Source organism: Papaver somniferum, chromosome 4, assembly GCF_003573695.1.
Source record: "Papaver somniferum cultivar HN1 chromosome 4, ASM357369v1, whole genome shotgun sequence".
NCBI lineage: Eukaryota > Viridiplantae > Streptophyta > Magnoliopsida > Ranunculales > Papaveraceae > Papaver > Papaver somniferum.
This window is the reverse complement of record NC_039361.1, coordinates 119061793-119085749: the sequence shown is the minus strand read 5'-3', so window position 1 is coordinate 119085749 and position 23957 is coordinate 119061793. Positions and strand designations below refer to the sequence as shown.

General features: G+C 40.6%; 1 protein-coding gene across 1 annotated transcript; it reads right to left on the bottom strand.

Moving 5' to 3' along the window:
- Window positions 1-2131: 2131 nt before the first annotated feature.
- On the bottom strand, window positions 2132-3061 carry LOC113273050. Its single transcript, XM_026522819.1, has one exon. The coding sequence runs from the start codon at window positions 3059-3061 to the stop codon at window positions 2132-2134; it is 930 nt and encodes a 309-aa protein (XP_026378604.1).
- Window positions 3062-23957: the final 20896 nt, after the last annotated feature.

Below are 23957 nucleotides of genomic sequence, written 5' to 3'. Positions count from 1 at the left end.
CCAATAAGCAAGAAACCGAACCAAACCATTTAGATTTGGATTGGCTTGGTAAAAAAAGTTGAAAAACCGACATTACTGGTTTGGTTTTGGTTTGACCTGAAAACCGAACCAAAAACCATTGGGGAACCGATTAATTTTTAAACTTAGTTTCCACCGTCGATTTAAAAGTATCAGATTCTACCCATTGATTTAGAGGATAAATAGAAACCCTAAATAAAATATTTCATTATGATACTCTCCCTCTTTCTCTTTCTCCTTCTCTCAGCCGCCTCCCTTCTCCACCCCCAACTACAGCTGCTGCTACTCGACTTTTTTCTTCCCATCTTCCTTTCGTTTTTATTTGTCAATACCTAAATTAAGATATATTATATATCTTCTTTTGTTCTCTAGAATTAGAGTAAGCTTTAACTATTCTTGATTTTTTTTTGTCTGTATATTTGTGTAAACCAATACTATCGGCAACTACGATTTTTTTATCTGTAAATTTGTCTATTTTTTTTTGGTTTGACATAATTATTGGTTAACCAAAAACCACTGGGACAAACCGAAACCAACTGGAACCTTTTGGAAACCGAACCAATGGTTAATGGATTGGTTTGGTTTAGATTTTTAGAAACCAATAATATTGGTTTCGGTTTTGGTTTGGCTAGAAACCGAACCAAAACCGACCATGAATAGCCTTAGCTGTGGGAATTAGGGGTGTAAATAATACCCGAAAATACTCGGCCTGCCTGTATCCGTCCGAGCCCGCCTGTACCCGAAGTAGCCCAAAACCTGTTATGGCCCGTCATGGACCACCCCGCCTGGCCTGGATTAATTTATTGGGCGGTCTCGGGCTTTGAGATTAATTATGATGCCCGGCCTGATACCCGGCCTGGTGCCCGGCCTGAAAGCCTTCTATGTGCCATTAATCATTTAATGTCCTCTTAAAAATACTTAAAAATTACAATTTTATAATTGTCAATTTTGTGTTAAGAAAAATAAAATATATAATTGTTTTTACTTATAATTAACCTTTTCAAAACATAAATGGTAATATATTTTCTTATTAGAAAGTTTATTGTACTCTAATTAATTATTTATTATAGGCTAAAATTAAAAATTTGTTAGTGTAATTTAAATATTAAATAATACTATGACTTACGATATGCGATGTTGGAAAGGAAAGGATATTGTATTTAATACCGTTCATTTGAAAATTTAAACTTAAAAAAAAAAATTCAAAATAGTGGCCCGTCCGGGCCGATCTGACCTGCCCGTATAAAAAGCGGGTTTTGGGCGGTCTTTGGGTAGCAAATTATCTATTTGTGCCCGGCCTGTCCGGCCTGAATTTGTTTACAGGCTCACAAATATTAAGCCTGGTCTGCCCGGCCTGTCTTAGTTTTTGGGTCGGGCGGCCCGGCCTGCCCGAATTTACACCCCTAGTGGGAATCCACTGTTCATGCTCAATTTAAGCCTCCACATACTTTTGTTCCAACAACATTAATGTCCTTTTACTTTTACTTTTTTTTACACCATTTCGGCGATTGAATTAGTGTCTTGGCCGAGTCCCACCAATGCACAAGACTTGGCAGAGCAATCGTAACTACCAAGAGGGCGTTCCTTTGTATCCCAAAATATTAACGGCACCCATTAGTTAGTTATGTCAGAGGTTTTTTTTTTTTTTTGTAAGGAAACAATAAACAAAGAAAAGACTAAGAACTTGTTTGTTTGCAGCTGACTCGGCGTCTGAATCTGAGTCAACCCCTGACTCGGACCGAGTCAGCAGTCAGACCGTTTGTTTTCCATTTTGAGTCAGATCTGACTCGACCTCTGACTCAGACATAACCCCTGACTCGGACTCATTTGAGTCAGGTAACAAAATACCCCTGACTCATGGGACCAAACCACTGACTCACTTATTTCCGAGTCAGATGAGTCAGATCTGACTCAAAACAAACATATCGACTCAGATCCAGATGAGTCAGGTGATTTCACTCAGATCCAGATGATTCAGATCCAGACGACTCAGATGAGTCAGGAGTAACAAACATGGTGTAAGTGATAGTTACATTCGAGAGAGCAGCTATATTAGTCGGGATACTGGAATTAGTCCATTCATCTTGGACTTTGTCAGACAGTGCATAGGTAGCTAAGGAATGAGCTGCAGAATTGGAAAGCTTCGCCACATGATTGAAATTGCAGTTGCAGAACCGGGTGGACTGTCTTTTAATGTCGTTCTTATCTTCCAGAGTCTCCAGGGGGAGGTCCTTGAGGTTCCATTGAAGTTGTTTACAACCACCTGGCTGTCTCCTTCAACTATGACTTTATTTTGATTCAACTTGAGAGCCAATTCTGTTGCAAGAAGAAAGCCATCTACTTCAGCATAATGCACAGTATCCGAGTTGCCGAGTCTTGTGCTAGCACCGATATCAATTCCGTAACTATCTCTTATTATTGCGGCACAAGCGTAAAAGTCATCCTTCCAAGCAGCATCTACATTTATCTTCACATAGAGTTCTTGTGGCGGATTCCAAGTTGCCATCAGCTCTGTAGGAATAGGAGTGCTCAGAGTTTCAATGACATCATTCTCTACAATAATATTATAATAGAGGTTGAACCAACGAAAAGCTAACTTGAGGGTTCCTTTTATATTTGTTGTCTTCTTATAAAAGACTTTGGAATTCCTCACTTTCCATATGGCCCAGCAAATGGCCATACCAAGAACGGCTGAGTGCGCATTGTCATCAGTGTTTGACCAGTTTATCATGAGATGACTGAGCTCTGTTTGAGAGTTACCTTGGGGCCGCAGTCCCATTGGTGATGCAAACCACGCTGCCTGAGCGAAATGGCACTCAAATAGAAGGTGATGCACAGTTTTAGTTTCTGCTTTACATATCACACATTCAATGGGAACACCAGCTACATGCTGACTAATTTTTCCTACAACCGCCAATTCATTGTGGATTGCGCTCCATATAAACGTTTTGATTTTTGGAGCCACCTTCTTTACTCTCCAAAAAAATTTCGATGGGAAGTTGTTGTCTCCATGGCCTGAGCTTTCTGCTTCGTCTTGATGCATTTTCTGGAACGATTGGGTAATTCTCCATAATTTGTAAGCCTCCAAATCTGTTTGTCAGCAGCCCCTGAGTTGATTGGAGTTTGACCTATCTGAATAGCAGTGAAGGCATCCACATTTTGCTGAATAATTGCATATCCCATTGACCTGATGTTGCATTCATGAATTGGTGAACTGTAGAAATCATGGTACATGCTCCAGTAATTTTGGTTGGTGCTACACCGTGAAGAGATTGTATCCATGGATATGAGAAGATCCGAATATCTCGACCATTTCCTACTAGCCACATACACCCTTTTCTTAAATCATCTCTGTTGTCAAGTATAGCAGTCCAAGTGGCCGAACACTTTGTTTGTTTTTTGACCTCCCAGAAAGACCGATATAAAATTTAAGATGAAAATCAATACAAAATATTTTTGTACCGATACCTCTCCATAAAATTTAAAAAAATTAGTAAATATATGTAAAACCGTAATAAAAAATTAAACTTAATTTTGAAATTGCAAAAAAAATGATACTAACATATTAAATTTATATGTTCAATCGTCGTTTTCCGTAATAAAATCTGTCACGGTTAACAATTTCTCCAATCTGTGCTTTGCAGTTCCTTCTTCTTCTCTTTTAACTCATATAATTTATTTTTGTCTCCACTAATCTTATTAATTTTCTTCCAACAACTCTTTTATCTGTTTTTTTACAAATTCAACCAACTACATACCGTCTCATAGACTCTTGTTTAGCCTCTTTTTTTCGGTACTTTTTATTATGTTCTTCAGCAAACCTTCTTGATTTCCTATCATCTCATTTCTACATCAAGTTTATCACTCCACCAGAATTCCATATAACAAGCTAAACCCAAGCCAATGATTATGAAAGGAGTAACTTGTGTATCGACAATTCAAATTTCCATTGAGAGTTTATCTAAAAAAATCTAATCCTAACCCTAATTTTGACGCCGTGCTAACTTCTTATTCATAAATATAATAATTACCATAAACAGGGCCGGCCCCAAAGAGGAAGCAGGGAAAGCTCCACTCTGGGGCATCAAGGCACATGGGGCAACATAATATGTGGTTTACATTTTGGGTTTTTATCAAAAATTAAATGTTTTTAGGGGCTTTTTATAAATTATGTGATATGTAGGTGTTGATGGTGGTTTTTAGCTTAGGGTTAAAATCGTAAAACCTTACATCTGACATGACGTCACTAGGACCACTAGTGCATTTATTGAATCATTCAACACGCCTACGTAAGAATTACCAGGGTACCTTTTTTTTACATATATATGTGTCATGTTACACGGTAGAACCCTTAGTATTGACCGACATCACCTTCGTACACCAAACCCTAAATTCTTACACCACTGTGCCAATGGCAAACCATGCCAGCCACATCTCCGCGCCAAGTCATGCCAACCATGCCAGCCGCACCACCGTGCAAATGGCAAACCATGCCAGCCACGTCTCCGCGCCAAAGCATGCAAACCATGCCAGCCGCGCCACCCTGCCAATGGCAATCCGTGCCAGCCACATCTCCGCGCCAAGGCATGCCATCCATGCCAGCCGCACCATCGTGCCAATGGCAAACCATGCCAGCCACGTCTCTGCGCCAAGGCATGCCAATCATGCCAGCCGCACCACCGTGCCAATGGAAAACCATGCCAGCCACGATTCCATGCCAAAGCCATGCCGTCCCCGCTACATGCCCCTGGATGTCAAAACGAAGGGTTGCAACAATTAACGACCACCCTTCCATCTGAGATGCAGATCTTAGTTGTCCAAGGTCGCCAGCCAACGCATGGTAACCTTTGGACCAACGCCAAAACCCTAGTTTTGGCCATGCCTAAACCGCGCCAAGGCATGCCGACCATGCCACATGTGCCAATGGCATGCCGTGCCAGCCACCTTGCCTCGCCTAAGCCATACCATGCCGGCATTCCCTTTACGGCTACAAAAACGAAGGCGTGCGACAATCAACGGCCACCCTTCCATCTTAGATGCAAACTTAGCCGTCCAAGGTCGCCAGCCAACGCATGGTAACCTTTGGTCCAACGCCAAAACCCTAGTTTTGGCCATGCCTAAACCGCGCCAAGGCATGCCGACCATGCCACATGTGCCAATGGCATGCCGTGCCAGCCACCTTGCCGCGCCTAAACCATACCATGCGTGCCTTCCCCTCACAGATGCCAAAATGAAGGCGTGCAACAATCAATGGCAACCCTTCCATCTTAGATGCAAATCTTAACCGTCCAAGGTCACCAACCAACGCATGGTAACCTTTGGCCCAACACCAAAACCCTAGTTTTGGTCGCGCCCAAACAATGCTAAAACCTTAGCTTTTTTCCACGCCTAAACTAGGCCATATTAAAGCCATGACGGCCATGCTTTCATGCCACTGGCTACCAAACGAAGGGTTGCAATAATCAACGGCTACCCTTCCTCTCAAGATGCAAAATCTCGACCGCCGAAGGTCACCACCGAGCCGGCAAGTCTCCCAAACTCAACTTTCCAAACAACAACAACATGCTACATGTTTTCCACGAAAACACTCGAGAAATCAACACATGTCACAAAATGGGGGATGCCCATTGGGTATTGGTTTGGCGGTTTACAGCATGCGACGTACACTACGCCCGTTACAAGACAGTTTCATAAGGATGAGACGGTTAGTAAATACAGGGAGTAATGGTAAAACGCTTTCTTTTATGGAACATCAATTCCAGGCGTTACTGTTACCACCTCCTCCAATTTACTCATCCGTTTTCCATTTCTTACGAGACCAGAGTACGTTTCACTTCGACTTGTATAAATAGGTCTTACCTATTTCCACCGAACAACAAGTTCTGGTCAGGAGCATACAACACTCAGAAAATGTTTGCTAACTTTCGCATTTGTTAGCTTCCCACTTTCTGATGCAAGTCATAAAAAAACTACTTTTCCAGGATCAACTATTCTGGACTCAACCCTCTCTTTGCTTCCCTCCCCAAAACCAACCCTTCTCCTCCTCTTTGTGACCGAAGCAAGTCTAGAACGGCCATTTCTTGGTTTTGGCCGGATTTGTGCAGATTGATCTCTTAATCTAAAGTACTCCCTTGCAGTACATTGTTTAGGGTTTAGATTCGTTTCTCACCCACACAGCCGAAATTACCGAAATCAGCAGAAACCGTTTTCACCCTCAAACAATTGGTGACCACAGTGGGAGATTGATCTTTCGGTTACAATGTCAACTTTCAATCCTCGGTCTCATATTTCTACCCAGACGTCAGGACGGTAGAATCCAAACGACCCGCCCAGGGATCAACGGCTCAGTTACCAGACGTCCCGGTTACCAGTCATGACACGACAAGGGATGACTGGGGACTTTCCACAGTCACGGCGGTGCTTCCCACAAAACTCGGTCTTACACACGGGAGATTCCTTTTCATCAGGAGATCCGAAAAACCGAGTAAGTCTTGCTAGACAAAATACATGGTCTACTACTTCAAATCTTCACAGGGGAGATAAAAAACCGATAGCCATATTTTTCCCGTGTTTCATGCTTTCTACTATTGCACAACATTCACAATTCTATGACTTCTCTGGGGTACTCATGCCACTTATATTCATAACAAAAAAACATCAATATCCTACAACAGTTCATTCCAAATAATAATCCAAAACCCTCAGGGGTAATACTTGTTTATCGACCCAAAAATCCAGAAAATCAAAACCATAAACCAAGCGCTTTGTTTGCATTTCAAAAAAAAAAAAACAGTCACCTACCCGTACGTGCCTACTTTTCATAATAATGATTACCCGACACTATTCATGAGGTAGCCGACGTTACTACGATGGTATTCGAAGAGGAAATGTTTATGAAGAAGTGTTTCTACAAGTTTATGAAAGGCATACCCACGGCTAGGGTTTACACCAGTTCAGAAGAACAATATTTCTACAGATTTATGGAAGGCATACCTATGGCTTGGTTTTGCACCAACACAAGAAAACAAGAAAACAAATTGAAAGAGAAACGCTGGAGTACATAGCTGGAATATGCTTGCCCACTTTATTGCTACCGCGCTACCGCTAACACCAGGACGTGAGAACAAAGATACGAGATAAAAAGGAGAGCCAACCCCTTTCAAACACACAACACTTTTGGAATTTGAATAAGGAAATGATTTCCTATTTGAGCTACGTATGGAAGAGGCAACTGGGCCCGCAAGAACAAGTCCACGCCACGCCAATCCATCGTCGTGCCAAGCCAACAGTCTGCTCCATGCCCAGCCGACAGTCCGCGTCATACCAAATCCAAGCCAGCGTCCACGCCGAGCCAGCGCCCATTCCAAGCCGATTCAGCGCTAACAACTTGCATCTTTCCATCGCCAGCAGCTTGCATTCTTACAGCGCTAATAGCTTGCATCTTTCCAGCGCCAGCAGCTTGCATCCTTTCCAGCGCTAACAACTTGCATCTTTACAACAGCTTGCATCCTTCCAGCGTCGCTCTTGAACGCCCAGTAGAAGGGAATCAACAATCTAATTTCATTACACGAAAATATCAGGAACGACTTCTCCAAAATCGAAGCAAAGAAAAATCAGCAACCCTCCTGAGTTCACAAAGACTCTTTTCCCTGTTAGGAGATGCATGATTTCTGGGGACTTCACCCGCAAAATCGTGCAGTCTATGATGAAACATTTATGTGAGATTCTATATTTCCCCAATGCGCAATGTCAATGCATATTTGCAGCCCTCAACCGCACTGCATCAGGGAAGCAGCTGTTTCCAACCATAGAAGTCGTTCCCAAACCTCAACCTCTCCTGGAAAGCACGATTGATAGATGGAACTGGGGACTCTAACCATTGTTCGCTTGAAGGGTGTCCAGTTTGACAGCACACTGATTAACGCAATTTCTCTGCTTCAACATCCTTCAGCAGCGACTCCGCTTTAACGATCACTCTGAAAGCCACTCCGCTTCAACGCTCGCTCCAGCAGCCGCTCCGTTTCAGTGTTCTCTCCATAAGCTTCTCCAGGATCCGAAGACGAGGCTTCAGCGTTCGGATTCTTAAGTTTCAATATCTTCTCCAAGAGCCGAAGCTGCTTCAACGATGCTTCTTCCTGCAAAGGGTCGTACCACCACGCTCCCCATGTCAAGGATCATGATAACAACCAACCAATCTTCGTAGTCATGGACAGTTTGCTCGCTTACGCATCCAGGCAATCCTTTTACTTCCAAGGATGCCCGTACAACTCCAGCCAATCCTTTTACTTTCACGGATGCCCATACAAGTCCATCCAACCTACTTTTTTACCACGACAATGTAGTATCTTCTGATTACATCTGCTACCAAGAATTGTTGCCACTCATTTGTTGATACCAGGCACAACTTCACCACATCAGCAATCACTACAAAGATGGAAACATGTAAACCATACCTGAGGACTGAGGATATACACGGAATCCCTCCACTGTCAAAGCTCAGAAGACACAGTCAACCAAAAGTCCATAGCCGCAACAAGGTCATCTACTCTTCAAGGGTGCAGCGCAAGAATATCATCACCTCTTTGTCTAGAAGACGCCTTCAACACTTTACGAGGCCGCGAAGGATCCCAAGCGTGCTTAGAGGAAAAAAACTTCAGAAACTGAAGAAAAATGCGACTGGGGACTTCTCTTCGCAGTCCATCGACGACCATCAAAGACTCATGAGATAACTCCAGAGACGCGGCTGAAACATTTTCTTGAAGAAACAGAGGGAGCCATGATAAACAACATAACTCTCTCATTCCTACATCCCCCTATCCAGAATATTTCGTCCATGCGATATCCTGAGCATCCCAGCGTCACATCCAGAAGAGTACGATAAGCTTGTATCAAATCACGTGGACGTGGATTCAAGGCGATGAAATGAAAATAGGATACATATGGGGACTACCAGCATGAGACGCTTTCACTCCCCTCAACCAGGTTATTTCTGATTTCAACATCATCACTGTCGAAGTTTCACGAGCCGCAGGAATTTATCAACACGAAGCCGTACATGTACACCGAAGACTTCAAGAGCACGCCACAAAGATACATTTACATATTCATCCATGCCATCGGATCAAACCGAAGTATAACTGGGGACTTCTTACCACATCTCATTCTATACGATAATCCAAGATTTAGAAGATGGTTCGAAGGATGTCGCTTGGAAAAAAGTCCTGGAAGACTTGATAGCATCACATCAGCAACGGAATGTCCCCCTATTTCATCTGGGGGCGCCAGAAGTTTTCGACCATACAAGCATTCATAGCACATCATCATCACGATCAGAAGGTCCAGGCACTGAACAACCTAAAGCCGAGGATGGACCGACACCGCAACCACAATCTCCAAGATTAACCCTGACATGATCGTTGTCGAGCATATATTCCATCCATCCGTCCGAATAATGCAATGGATTTTGGCAAATTTTGGAATCCACTAGAGAGACACTGCAGACGAAAGCGCGGATACAAACGAGCAACAGAAAACAGAAGAAGGTCAATACCTCTTTTCATACGGATGGAGTTTCTAGAGTTTTGCACAGAATAAAGTTCCCTTCTTGCTCCATGAATGGGAACAGATGACTCGGCGCGACTATGCTACCCGGGCCCGCAACATCCCTCCTGAATTCTTCATGAGTTACACTGTCGGGCCGTTTTCACCTCCTAAACGAGCTCAAAACCTAAATATTCCCGCGATAGAAGATAGGAAATTCTTTTCCGGTCAGATGGAGGGGCGGACCGTCAAAATCCGAGTTCGTACGAGAATTCTACAACAATTTTAGTAAGGAGCGCTAATTAGGGTTTCGGCATCCCAAACCCTGATTTCGACAAAGTTGCCAGGCGCCATCACTACCATTTGATAATCGAAGTTCCAGCGTCATCACCATTGTTTGGTAGCCTAAGTTCTGAAACTAGTATACACCATTCTGCGGACTGAAGACAGTTTCCACCATTCCGCTGACCGAAGCCAGTTTCCTCCATTCCAAGCCGACCAACGCCTGCGGCTCCCATTCCAAGCCGGCCAACGCCCGCGGCTCCCATTCCAAGACGACCAATGCCTTCGGCTCCCATTCCAACCGACAATCTACATCTCACCACTTCACGGTCTAGCCAGCAACACCACAAGTATAATCTATGCAAGACCGCCAACACGAGAATCACGAACTCTCCTTACCTCTCGAAAAAGGTTAGTCGGGTCTCTTGACCATATTTTCACGACTTGTCATTTCAATTTTTTCCTCTCCTGTCACCATCTTATGCTTACCTCGCAACAATTCTCCTGTACCGAGCTAAGCAGGGGACTTAATGTTGATGGTGGTTTTTAGCTTAGGGTTAAAATCGAAAAACCTTACATCTGACATGACGTAACTAGGACCACTAGCGCATTTATTGAATCATTCAACACACCTACGTAATAATTACCACGGTACCTTTTTTTTACATATATATGTGTCATGTTCCACGGTAGAACCCTTAGTATTGACCGACATCACCTTCGTACACCAAACCCTAAATTCTTACACCACCGTGCCAATAGCAAACCATGCCAGCCACATCTCCGCGCCAAGTCATGCCAACCATGCCAGCTGCACCACTGTGCCAATGGCAAACCATACCAGCCACGTCTCTGCGCCAAAGCATGCCAACCATGCCAGCCGCGCCACCGTGCCAATGGCAAGCCGTGCTAGCCACATCTCCGCGCCAAGGCATGCCAACCATGCCAGCCGCACCACCGTGCCAATGGAAAACCATGCTAGCCACGTCTCTGCGCCAAGGCATGCCAACCATGCCAGCCCACCATCGTGCTAATGGCAAACCATGCTAGCCACGTCTCCGCGCTAAGGCATGCCAACCATGACAGCCGCACCACCGTGCCAATGGAAAACCATTCCAAAGCAATGCCAGCCCTGTTACATGCCGCTGGCTGCCAAAACGAAGGGTTGCAACAATCAACGACCACCCTTCCATCTGAGATGCAGATCTTAGCCGTCCAAGGTCGCCAGCCAACGCATGGTAACCTTTGGACCAACACCAAAACCATAGTTTTGTCCATGCCTCAACTGCCAAGGCATGCCGACCATGCCACATGTGCCAATGGCATGCCGTTCCATCCACCTCGCCGCGCATAAACCATACGTCGGCCTTCCCTTTACGGCTGCCAAAACGAAGGCGTGCGACAATCAACAGCTACCCTTCCATGTTAGAGGCAAATCTTAGCCGTCCAAGGTCGCTAGCTAACGCATGGTAACCTTCGGCCCAATGCCAAAACCCTAGTTTTGGCCACGCCTAAACAACGCCAAGGCATGCCGACCATGCCATATATTCCAATGGCATGGCGTGCCAGCCACCTTGCCGCGCCTAAACCATACCATGCGGGCCTTCCTCTCACGGCTGCCAAAACGAAGGCGTGCGACAATCAATGGCCACCCTTCCATCTTAGACGCAAATATTAACCGCCTAAGGTCACCAACCAAGGCATGGTAACCTTTGGACCAACGCCAAAACCCAAGTTTTGGAAACGCCTAAACCGCGCCAAGGCATGCCGACCATGCCGCATGTGCCAATGACATGCTATGCCAGCCACCTTGTCGCGCCTAAACCATACCATGTCGGCCTTCCCCTCACGGCTGCCAAAACAAAGGCGTGCGACAATCAACAACCACCCTTCCATCTTAGATGCAAATCTTAGCCGTCCAAGGTCACCAACCAACGTATGGTAACCTTTGACCCAACGCCAAAACCCTAGTTTTGGCCACGCCTAAACCGCGCCAAGACATGCCGACCATGCCACATGTGCCAATGGCATGCCGTGCCAGCCACCTTGCTGCACCTAAACCATACCATGACGGTCTTCCCTTCACGACTTCCAAAACAAAGGCTTGCAAAAATCGACGGCCACATTTCCATCTAAGACGCAGATCTTAGCCATCGAAGGTTACCAGCTAACGCAGGGAAACCTTTTGGCTCGACGCCAAGCCCTAGTTTTGGTCGCGCCCAAACAATGCCAAAACCTTAGCTTTTGGCCACGCCTAAACTAGGCCATATTAAATCCATGTCGGCCATGCTTTCATGCCACTGGATACCAAACGAAGGTTTGCAATAATCAACAGCTACCCTTCCTATCAAGATGCAAAATCTCGACCGTCGAAGGTCACTACCAAGACGGCAAGTCTCCCAAGCTCAACTTGCCAAACAACAACAACATGCTACATGTTTTTTACGAAAACACTCGAGACATTAACACATCTCACAAAATGGGGGATGCCCATTGGGTATTGGTTTGGAGGTTTACAGCATGCGGCGTACACTATGCCCGTTACAATACAGTTTCATAAGGATGAGGCGGTTAGTAAATACAGGGAGTAATGGTAAAACGCTTTCTTTTATGGAACATCAATTCCAGGCGTTACTGGTTACCACTTCCTCCAATTTACTCATCCTTTTTCCATTTCTTACGAGACCAGAGTACGTTTCACTTCGACTTGTATAAATAGGTCTTACCTATTTCCACCGAACAACAAGTTCTGGTCAGGAGCATACAACACTCAGAAAACGTTTGCTAGCTTTCCCATCTGTTAGCTTCCCACTTTCTGATGCAAGTCACAAAACAACTACTCATCCAGGATCAACTATTCTGGTCTCAACACTCTCTTCGCTTCCCTCCCCAAAACCAACCCTTCTCCTCCTCTTTGTGACCGAAGCAAGTCTGGAACGAGCATTTCTTGGTTTAGGCCGGATTTGTACCGATTGATCTCTTGAATATAAGTACTCCCTTGCAGTACATTGTTTAGGTTTATACTCGTTTCTCACCCACACATCCGAAATTACCAATATCAACATAAACCGTTTTCACCCACAAACAGTAGGCAGAAAAAGAATAACTTTAGGCTAAATCGGAAGTTTTTACACTTTCCACTAAATAACCCTTGTTGCGGGCTTAAGAATTCTTTTCTGGAGATATTACCATTTAGGAAGTATTTTAATTCTCATCTCCTATTTAACTGTATATGTTAGAGCATTGCTCGGTCGAACTCGCATGCGTTGCTATCTCAAGCATGTTTGTCAATGTTAGTGATCAAAACTATAAGTCTTGATTTCTAGTATACTATAGCTAAGTCTCGGACTAGGATAGAAAGTGGAGTTGAGCTCAAGGACTTCATGGAGATTTATCATACAAGAAGAAGACCTACTCAAGGAACCGGTGGAACTTCTCGAAAAAAAGGTATGTGAAGACTTAAACTTATCTGTCACTCAAAAGACTATCAACTCTATCTCCTGCTTCTTGAGAAAAAAAGTCGTATGCTATATATAGACTTAGATTATACACATTTGGTATTTCGAGCCGAGCATACCTCGCCTATCTATATCTCGAAATATGTGTTGGTAAGCGTTTCGCTTCGACCATGTTTATCTTTACCTAGTGACGAAAGTCATGATATGTTTCAATCACTTTGAAAATTGCTTTAACGAGAAATGGTGTAACAACTATGTAACATCCTCTAAGAATGTTTCAATGGTTGGAATGAGAGTTTAGATTACATAACCAATGATGGACATAAGTATTGTTTTGGAAAAACATATGTACATAAGTCCTATCCCTTGAACCAAAGTTTGCGAACTTTGTTGATCAAGAGAAACCGGAAGAATGGCTTGTTGCCAAGTACGCGAACTCACTCCGTGAACTTCCGAACTTCTCATCCCGAGAAATTCTGCTGGAGTTGACAAACTTGTTGCGTGAGTACCAGTCCGAGAACCCAATCCGCGAACCGGCGGAAAGTCTTTGCCGAGATTTTCTGATGGAGTTTGTAAACTCTGCCCGGTTGCTTAAGTCCGCGAACCTAGTGTGCGAACTTAAGAAGGTTATATATCTGAAGATAATTTCAAAACTCAAATTTATAAAGACTAAGGAATGCAATTTGCAAACCTTTGCTATAAAGTTCATGAACCGATTCGAGTGAATCAAATCATCTTTGCTTCAATTGTATCTTGTGTAGTACATAAGATTTCCTTGCAATTGAAAAACTCTCTAACTAGTTCATTTGAGTCATTTGATCTAGTTATGGTGAAGAAGAATATGGTTGGTATGAAATGCTCATATGGATAACCTTTTGGTTAACTATTGTTGAACCAACAATGCACACGTTTGGGTACGGTTAAAAAACATAGAAGCGTGCAGTTCATTTGTGTATAACAAGCTAAGTTTTCAATCTAACGGTTGAGAAATATTAGCTTAAATCTAAATCAGGTTTTCATCTAACGTTGCATATTGTTTGCTTTGTGACCAAGGCGAAACCCTAAATTTGAAAGACTATATAAGGGGACATCTAGCAACTCTGCAAAACTAATCCCCATACATTACATGTGATACTAGTTTGCGTGCTAGATTCGTTTCTCCTTTAACCTTTGGTTTTCTTCTTCTAAAACCAGGTTAACGACTTAAAGACTTCATTGGGATTGTGAAGCCAGACCGATACATCTTTTATCATAGTTGTGTGATCTGATGTTGCATCTTCTATCGTACGAGTACAATCAGATTGATTGGCTTGAGATTAATATCTCTGATAGGCAAGATATAAAATGTAGTCACAAACATCTTCGTCTCATTGTTTGTGATTCCGCAACATCTTGTTTCGCTACCATACGATTAAGATTATTGTGAGGTGATTGATTTATCTAGGCAGTTCTTCGGGAATATAAGACCGGATTATCAATTGGTTCCTGTTCACCTTGATTATTATCAAAAGACGGAACAAAAACTTTAGGGTTTTTCTGTGGGAGACAGATTGATCCTTTGATAGACTTGTCTGTGTGAGAGAGATTTGTTTATTGTTAAAGCTTGTGATTTTGGGTCGTAGCAACTTTTAATTGTGGGTGAGATCATCTAAGGGAATCAAGTCTGTGGTATTCTGCTGGGATCAGAGGCGTAGGGAGTACAACCGTACCTTGGATCAATGCGAGTCTGATTGGGCTTTAATTACAGTCCAGTCCGAAGTTAGCTTGGAGTAAGCTAGTGTCTGTAGCGGCTTAATACAGTGTGTGTTCAATATGGACTAGGTCCCGGGGTTTTTCCTGCATTTACGGTTTCCTCGTTAACAAAATTTCTGGTGTTTGTGTTATTTCAGTTTCCGCATTATATTGTTTTATCTTTATAATTGAAATAATACAGGTTGTGCGTTAGATCATCAATTAGAGTAATCCAACCTTTGGTTGTTGATTGTCATTGATTGATCCTTGGATATTGGTCTTTGGTACCATCCAAGTTATTCCTTGTGTTTGATTAAAGACTCGCTGATTTCTATTAGCTCGAGTACATCAAAACAAGTGAGAGATATTAACTCCTTGAGATACTTTTACCTAGATGGAGTATAACTTTCTAGTTGATTCTCTAGAAAGTATTTCGGAGATAGTCCTTACAGATTTCTAAGAAATTATTGGGTGCTGTTGTTAGACCCCCGCCTTTTCAATTGGTATCAGAGCAGGCAAACACGTTCAAGAACTTACAAGTCTGTGTTTGTAGCGATCTGACTCTATGGACAGAGGTGCTATATCTATTAACGTACCACCAGTCTTCGATGGATCTCATTACTTATGGTAGAAAATTTATATGCAAGCTTTTCTTCAAGCGCGTGATTTTCAATCATGGGTATATGTTGTTAATGGCTATGATGCTCCCGTTGTGGCAGTTGGAGATATAAACGTTCCAAAGAATATTGGTGAATATAATCCTGCCGAGATACTTGCTGCAAAGCAAAATTCCAACGGTTTGAATGCCATCATACATGTCGTTACCCCAAATCTTCAGCACCATGTGTCAAACTGCACTAGGTCTAAAGATTCTTGGGATATCTTAGAAATCGTATTTGAAGGAAACTCCAGTGAAAAGGAAGCTAAGATTCAAAACCTTAATTCTAATTGGGAGAACCTTCATATGGAAGATGAAGATACATTTGATGAGTTTAATCACAGAGTTTCTGAAATTGTTAATGCATCTTCTTCATTGGGTAAGACTATCCTGAAAAGGACATTGTGATGAAAATTCTCAGATCACTGTCGTCTAAATACGAGTCTAAGAAGCATGCGATCGTTGAGGGAAATAACTTAATAATCTTTCCAGAAATACATTGGTTGGAAAGCTAAAGATCTTTGATCATGAGCATACATCCAAAATCGGAAAGGATGTTGCCTTTAAAGCACATAAGAATACTAAGTTACTTGATAAAAGTAAAAGTGTCTATGTCTCTGAGGATGATCAGTCTGAGGGTGATTTTTCGGATGAAGATCTTGACAAATCAGTTTCCTTGATCACAAGACAGTTTAGGGATCTTCTATTGAAGAGAATTAAACGGTTTTCAAGAGACAAACCTAGGTCGTCAGATAAACCTCACAATTGCGTTCCTCCTAAAACTAGGGATGCTGACAAGGCTGGTGAAGAGGATATGCCACATTTCTTTAAGTGTAAAGGTTTTGGTTTCAAACGAGTGCCCAAATCGTAGAAAATACACTGGGAACAAAGGTCTTGCTGTAACACTTGATGAGATGTCTGAGATCTATGATTCTGATGAAGACAGGAAATCAAGTGTCGGTCTTCTATGTGAAAACATTGATTTTGATAATTGTAGCAATACATATATGAATCTTGATGGTTTCGGTGAAGAGGAGAATCCTATCAAGCTGGAAGAATCAATTGACCCATCCTTTGGAAACTCTGGTTGTAATGTTTCAGGATCCACTATGTGTCTAGATGCGTTCAAACCACAGATACCTGAATACTATCCAAGTTTGACGTGCTTGTTTTGTTCTCAGAAGGGTCATGAATTATCAAGATGTTACAAGTACAAACATCAAGTGAGGCACGCCAACAAACTTCAACGAAGATCAAATCGTTTGGCAAGGAAGCTTAAACTTGCTCCGAAGACTGCTGAGGTATGTGGGATTTTATCTTCGTCTAAGAAGTTGGTTTCCAAAGACAAAATAAGACCATTAGAGAAGAAGGTATGGTCAAATCGCTTTGATAGACAGAAGTCTGAGGATTCTTCTCAAGAGAAAAATGGTGTACAAATTGTTGCTCACCACAACACAAATTAATTATGTTTTTTGGTAAATCTTGTCTCATGTGCCTGATCAAAAGAGATAAGATTGTGTACTGCTCAGGCTTTAGGAAAAGTTTTTTCTTAGGTATTGTTTTTCCTGTCTATCAAATAAAGTAAAGGGTTATTATCGATAATTCTACTCTTTATAGGGTTTAGAATTGGGCGTCCACGAACCTGTTTAAAGGTTTCGAACCCTACATTCCTTTTTCCTATCTGATATCTTTTATATCTTAAGACTGCTTGATGAGATTGTGAATTCCACTCACAAAAACCTGTTGTTTATAACTGTTCTCTAAGCATCATGTCTTTGGATGGAAACGATGTCAATATGATTGTTAAGCCATCAATCAAGGAAAAAGAGAAATCTCCAATAACTCCTTCCTTGAAAAGAAAGAGGAGGAATACAAGAAAGCCAAGGGCTGTCCTTTCTAACTCTCAGAAGTTTTTCGATGTTCTTGATGAGTTGAAGGAAGTAAGAAAGGAGATTAGTGAAATAAAGGCTTGCGTTTTTAAGATATTTGGAAATTCAGAAGGCCCTGGTTCGACATCATCAGCCAAGACGGTTTGTTGGTATTGACTCCTTCCTCCACGAACCTTATATTCCAATGGCTGTTGACGACAAGGAGTTCGAGAATCATAAGGAATTTCTCAAAGATATTGTTGCCTAGTATATCTTCTTTTTGGTTTAGATGGAAGAATAACTAGTGCGTTGAATAGCAATAATTGTGACTACACATAGCTATTATTTTCATCTTCTTGTTCTTTTTTAGGTTTATTGGTATTAAATTCTAAAAATATTTGGAGGATGATGGTTTGTGGTATTTAATCTTTATGATTTGTTATATTGCAATTTTTTATGGGATATTGGTGTTTACGTCCGTGAACTATGTTGTCCCATATTTTGTCAAAAGTAAAGTTTTCATGGTTGGTATTCATGTATTGATTTAAGGATGAAAAGACTTTTGACATATAAAAAAGTTAAGCCTATATTGTCAATTCTTTGATGGAAGATAGGTTAAAATCTTTTGTGTTCAAGGATTATGTCTATTAAATATCATTATGCAAATAGTGATTGAAGATAGAATGAATCCTTGTGTATTCCACAGTATTGATCTTCACTGATTCATATTTTATGTAATACTGTGAGGCTCCGTAATGTGTCTTATGTTGAGCACGATACAACCAAGTTGATTAATTTTTGATTAGCTTTGTTGGTTGTTCCGTAAGCTACTTTACGTTGAGCATTTTTGAACTAAATTAATCATCTTGTTTGGTTATTTAGTTATTGCTCCATAAGTCTTTTTATGTCAAGCAAAACAAATGAAAATTAAATTGATTACTTTTATAATTAGTTTAGTTATGTATTCCAACTAGATTAATTATGGGTTCTCTTGTAATTAATCTAGTTGAGTATTTTCATACTCCGTAAGATTTCTCTTATGTTGAGTATATGAACGACTATCCTATTCATTTTCTAATGATTATGTTAGTCGTATGCTCCGTAAGTTCTCTTATGTCGAGCATAATCAATTAAGTTGATCACTTTTGTGTTTAATTTGATTGCGTATTTCGATTAAATTAATCATGGGTTTACTTGTGATTAATTTGATTGAGTTTTTGGATATAGAAAATTATTCTCATGGTTTTTTGTGTCCAATAAAAATTCTTTTGAAATTAAGGTCGCTCTTGTAGGTCCCTTGGGAATGACTTCAAATGGGGTTGAGTTCTTTTGAACTTGTGCTTAATGGTCATATCTTGAGGGGTGTGTGGCTGTGGAATTTTAAAGGGGTTATCTTGTATCTTTAAAATCCTTGATGAATGCTATTAGCTTCGGCTATATGATTGCATCTAAATTAGATGGTATGTATTTTTTCTTTTAGTCATGAAATGTCTCTTACGGAAATTTCATTATGATCCCGTTCTTGTACCTTTGCCAATTTTATTGACAAAAAGGGGGAGAATTAGTATGTAGTTTACACTACAAATACATATGGTTTTCGGATGATTGTGCTAGGGGGAGTGGTTTCCATGTGAGATGGAGTATTGACTAAGGGGGATTGATACATATCACCATAGTATTATTGTTGAAGTTGTGATACAATTGGACTTTGAAACTGTGTAATAATAATATGCCATTGTATAACAATGATCGAGAACGATGCTTTCTCATTGTTATAGCTACGGATCTTCAACAACGGTGATGCTAAACTTACAACTTTTGGGATCATTGGAGTACTTGGAAGTGACGAAGATTTCGAGGAATGTTGAAAGTTACACATGTGGAATAGGAGCTACTAAAGTTTCTTTATCTTTTTTGTATTCCATATGTATTGATAGTTTTGTCACTAAAATTGACAAAGGGGGAGATTGTTAGAGCATTGCTCGGTCGAACTCGCAAGCGTTGCTATCTCAAGCATGTTTGTCAATGTTAGTGATCAAAATTATAAGTCTTGATTTCTAGTCTACTATATCTAAGTCTCGGACTAGGATAGAAAGTATAGTTGAGATCAAGGACTTCATGGAGATTCATCATACAAGAATAAGAACTACTCAAGGAACCGGTGGAACTTCTCGACAAAAAGGTATGTGAAGACTTGAACTTATCTGTCACTCAAAAGTCTATCTACTCTATCTCCTACTTCCTGAGACAAAAGGTTGTATGCTATATATAGACTTATATTATACACATTTGGTATTTCGAGCCGAGTATACCTCGCCTATCTATATCTCGAAATATGTGTTTGTAAGCGTTTCGCTTCGACCATGTTTATCTTTACCTAATGACAAAAGTCATGATATGTTTCAATCACTTTGAAAATTGCTTTGACGAGAAATGGTGTAACAACTATATAACGTCCTCTAAGAATGTTTCAATGGTTGGAATGAGAGTTTAGATTACATAACCAATGATGGACATAAATATTGTTGTGGAAACACATATGTACATAAGTCCTATCCCTTGAACCAAGGTTTGAGAAATTTGTTGATCAAGAGAAACCGGAAGAATGGCTTGTTGCCAAGTCCGTGAACTCAGACCACGAACTGTCGAACTTCTCATCCCGAGAAATTCTGCTGGAGTTGACAAACTTGTTGCGTGAGTACCAGTCCGCGAACCGGCGGAAAGTCTTTGTCGAGAATTTCTGCTGGAGTTTGTAAACTCTACCTGGTTGCTTAAGTCCACGAACCTAGTGTGCGAACTTAATAAGGTTATATATATTTGAAGATGATTTCTGAACTTAAACTTATAAATACTAAGGAATGCAATTTGTAAACCGTGGCTATAAAAGTTCATGAACTGATTCAAGTGAATCAAATCATCTTTGCTTCAATTGTGTCTTGTGTAGTACATAAGATTTCCTTGCAATTGAACAACTCTCTAACTAGTTCATTTGAGTCATTTGAACTAGTTATGGTGAAGAAGAATATGGTTGGTATGAAATGCTCATATGGCTAACCTTTTGGTCAACTATTGTTGAACCAACAATGCACACGTTTGGGTACGGTTAACAAACCTAGAAGCGTGCAGTTCATTTGTGTATAACAAGCTAAGTTTTCGATCTAACGGTTGAGAAATATTAGCTTGAATCTAAATCATGTTTTCATCTAACGGTGGATATTGTTTGCTTTGTGACCAAGGCGAAACCCTGATTTGAAAGACTATATAAGAGGACGTCTATCAACTCTGTAAAACTAATCCCCACACCTCATGTGTGATACTAGTTTGTGTGCTAGAGTCGTTTCTCCTTTAACCTTTGGTTTTTTTCTTCTAAAACCAGGTTAACGACTTAAAGACTTCATTGGGATTGTGAAGCCAGACCGATACTACTTTTATCGTAGTTGTGTGATCTGATCTTGCATATTCTATCGTACGAGTACAATCAAATTGATTGTCTTGAGATTAATATCTCCGATAGGCAAGATATAAAAAGTAGTCACAAACATCTTCGTCTCATTGTTTGTGATTCCGCAACATCTTGTTTCGCTACCATACGATTAAGATTGTTGTGAGGTGATTGATTTATCTAGGCTGTACTTTGGGAATATATTATCAATTGGTTCCTGTTCACCTTGATTATTATCAAAATACGGAACAAAAACTTTAGGGTTTTTATGTGGGAGACAGATTGATCCTTTGATAGACTTGTCTGTGTGAGAGAGATTTGTTTATTGTTAAAGCCTGTGATTTTGGGTCGTACCAACTCTTAGTTGTGGGTGAGATCAGCTAAGGGAATCAAGTGCGCAGTATCCTGCTAGGATCAGAGGCGTAGGGAGTACAACTGTACCTTGGATCAGTGGGAGACTGATTGGGGTTCAAATACAGTCCAGTCCGAAGTTATCTTGGAGTAGGCTAGTGTATGTAGCGGCTTAATACAGTGTGTGTTCAATCTGGACTAGGTCCCGGGGTTTTTCTGCATTTGCGGTTTCCTCGTTAACAAAATTTCTGGTGTCCGTGTTATTTCAGTTTCCGCATTATATTGTTTTATCTTTATAATTGAAATAATACAGGTTGTGCGTTAGATCATCAATTAGAGTAATCCAACCTTTGGTTGTTGATTGTCATTGATTGATCCTTGGATATTCGTCTTTGGTGCCATCCAAGTTATTCCTTGTGTTTGATTAAAGACTCGCTGATTTCTATTAGCTCGAGTAAATCAAAACAAGAGAGAGATATTAACTCCTTGAGATACTTTTACCTAGATTGAGTCTAACTGTCTAATTGATTCTCTAGAAAGTATTTCAGAGTTAGGCCATATAAATTGCTAAGCAACATTATTGGGTGGTGTTGTTAGATCCCCGCTTTTTCAATATTCTAGATAACTAATTACATGCGCAACTAATCGATGTCAATGTTCAAGGATTTTTCCTTTAAAAATGTTCCAGGCTTTAATTAATAATTTAATTTTAAGTTATAATTGAAAAATTGTAAGTTGTATTCATTACTCTTCTTATGATTCTTGCTTTAGTTACTCTTTTTTCTTTTCATTTTATGCTTTCATTTAGAAACGAAGAAAGCATCATGACGATCAAAGAACAATTAAAAATTTCTCTTGTAAGAATAATTAACGTTGTAGGGGTAAGAAAATTAAAATTAATTATGGGGGCAACAAAAACTTTGTCCACTTCGGGGCAAAAAGAACTCAGAAACGCCCTGCCATAAACCTTATAAAAAGCTACACTAGTACTATGACGAAAACTATAACAATAAGAATTAAATAATAAGAAAATAAATCAGGCAGAGATGATTGCGATGATGATAAACCCTTTCTAGATTTGTGTTCGTGTTTCTCTTTTGGTAGTAGATCTGATGTTGTAAGTAAATAAAGTTTTGAGGGTACGCAGATAAAGGATACCATTAATGTTTCCGGGGGCATACAAAAGAACGCCCAAAATAAAATAAAAGTCACATAAATTTCTAATTTACAACATGTGAGAAACACAACAAACTAGATCACTATATAGTCACCTTAAATGTAAAGCAATTTATTATCAACGAACATAAATCACCGCCGAAGGTGCTAAGAAGGTAGGAGTCGTAGGATATCAAAAAATTGTATATCTAAAAGCGAGCTGCATCGGATGAACATCACAAAAATCGAAATTCAAATCAGTGTCAGAGCCATGCCAGGACTAGGGAGGACTACTAGTTTTTCGGAAACTATAAAAACCTGCTTAGGATTTTAAGTTATATTGAAATTTGTCACCCCTGATTATCTGAAAATAATTTTTTAAAAAAAAAGCCTAAGACTAATCGGAATCCTATCACATAATCAGGAAATGAGCTTTAACGATAGGTGAAATTGTGAAAAAACACTAAAAAGACGACTGAAAATCAATTAAAATTGAAACAACATAGAAGAGAAAAAAAAAGAGGAACAACAGCAAAGGAGTCATGCTTATGAAAATTGTAGGTTGTTGGTATCTAATAGCAGATCTTTGTATCTAAGAAAATGGTCTTCAGTAGCTAGAATCAAGTGTCATTGTAACTGGTAAAATCTTAAAAACTAGTGTTGGTGTCTTGTATTCATATCTCAACTGCCATCAGTTTTCTTATAAAAGAAAAACTGATTATAAACTAATAGAAAATGTCAAAAAAAGTTTGGGCGGTCTTCTGCCGCCATTTGATGCACTGGTACCAGTTTTACTATACTCCCTCAGTACCATATCTAGGCGGAGGGATCAATTCTCTTAGATTAAGAAACTTTTTTGATTTTATACATTTCCACGTTTTTTTTTTCTGTTTTACTCTTAATTATATTCTCAATGTTAGAGACATATATTTAATTGTGATGATTCCCAGGCAAATAAATAGGAATAATATAAATAAAAAATCATTTTGAAATTTGGACTCCGCCTATATAATGGTACAATGAAAAATAAAAATTTCGTCAATATAATATGTACGGACGGAGTACATATTTGTCTCTCCACCAACACATATACCTAGCTCCATCATTGGTTCGGATGATGGGTTTTACTATATACAATGGGTTCCATGGCATTTACGAGCGGCTCAATGTACACAGTGGGTTCCACGGCATTTACCAAGGCTGCTAAAGGAGGTACCAAATTGGTGTGAGGGTGTACCAACCCAAAGGCAATGGCTATTTGGCCCTATATGCATTTTGGTACACCTCAAAAGGAATTTGGTACCCCTATTAGCAGTCTTGGCATTTACGGGAAACTCAATGTGCACCATGGGTTCCATGGCAAAACTCGAAAGTAGAGGATTCTCCATCGTCAGTGCCTAAATCGGGAATTTAGTGTTTTTCTCGGGAGTTTGTGCGGGGTCTGACTAGCAACA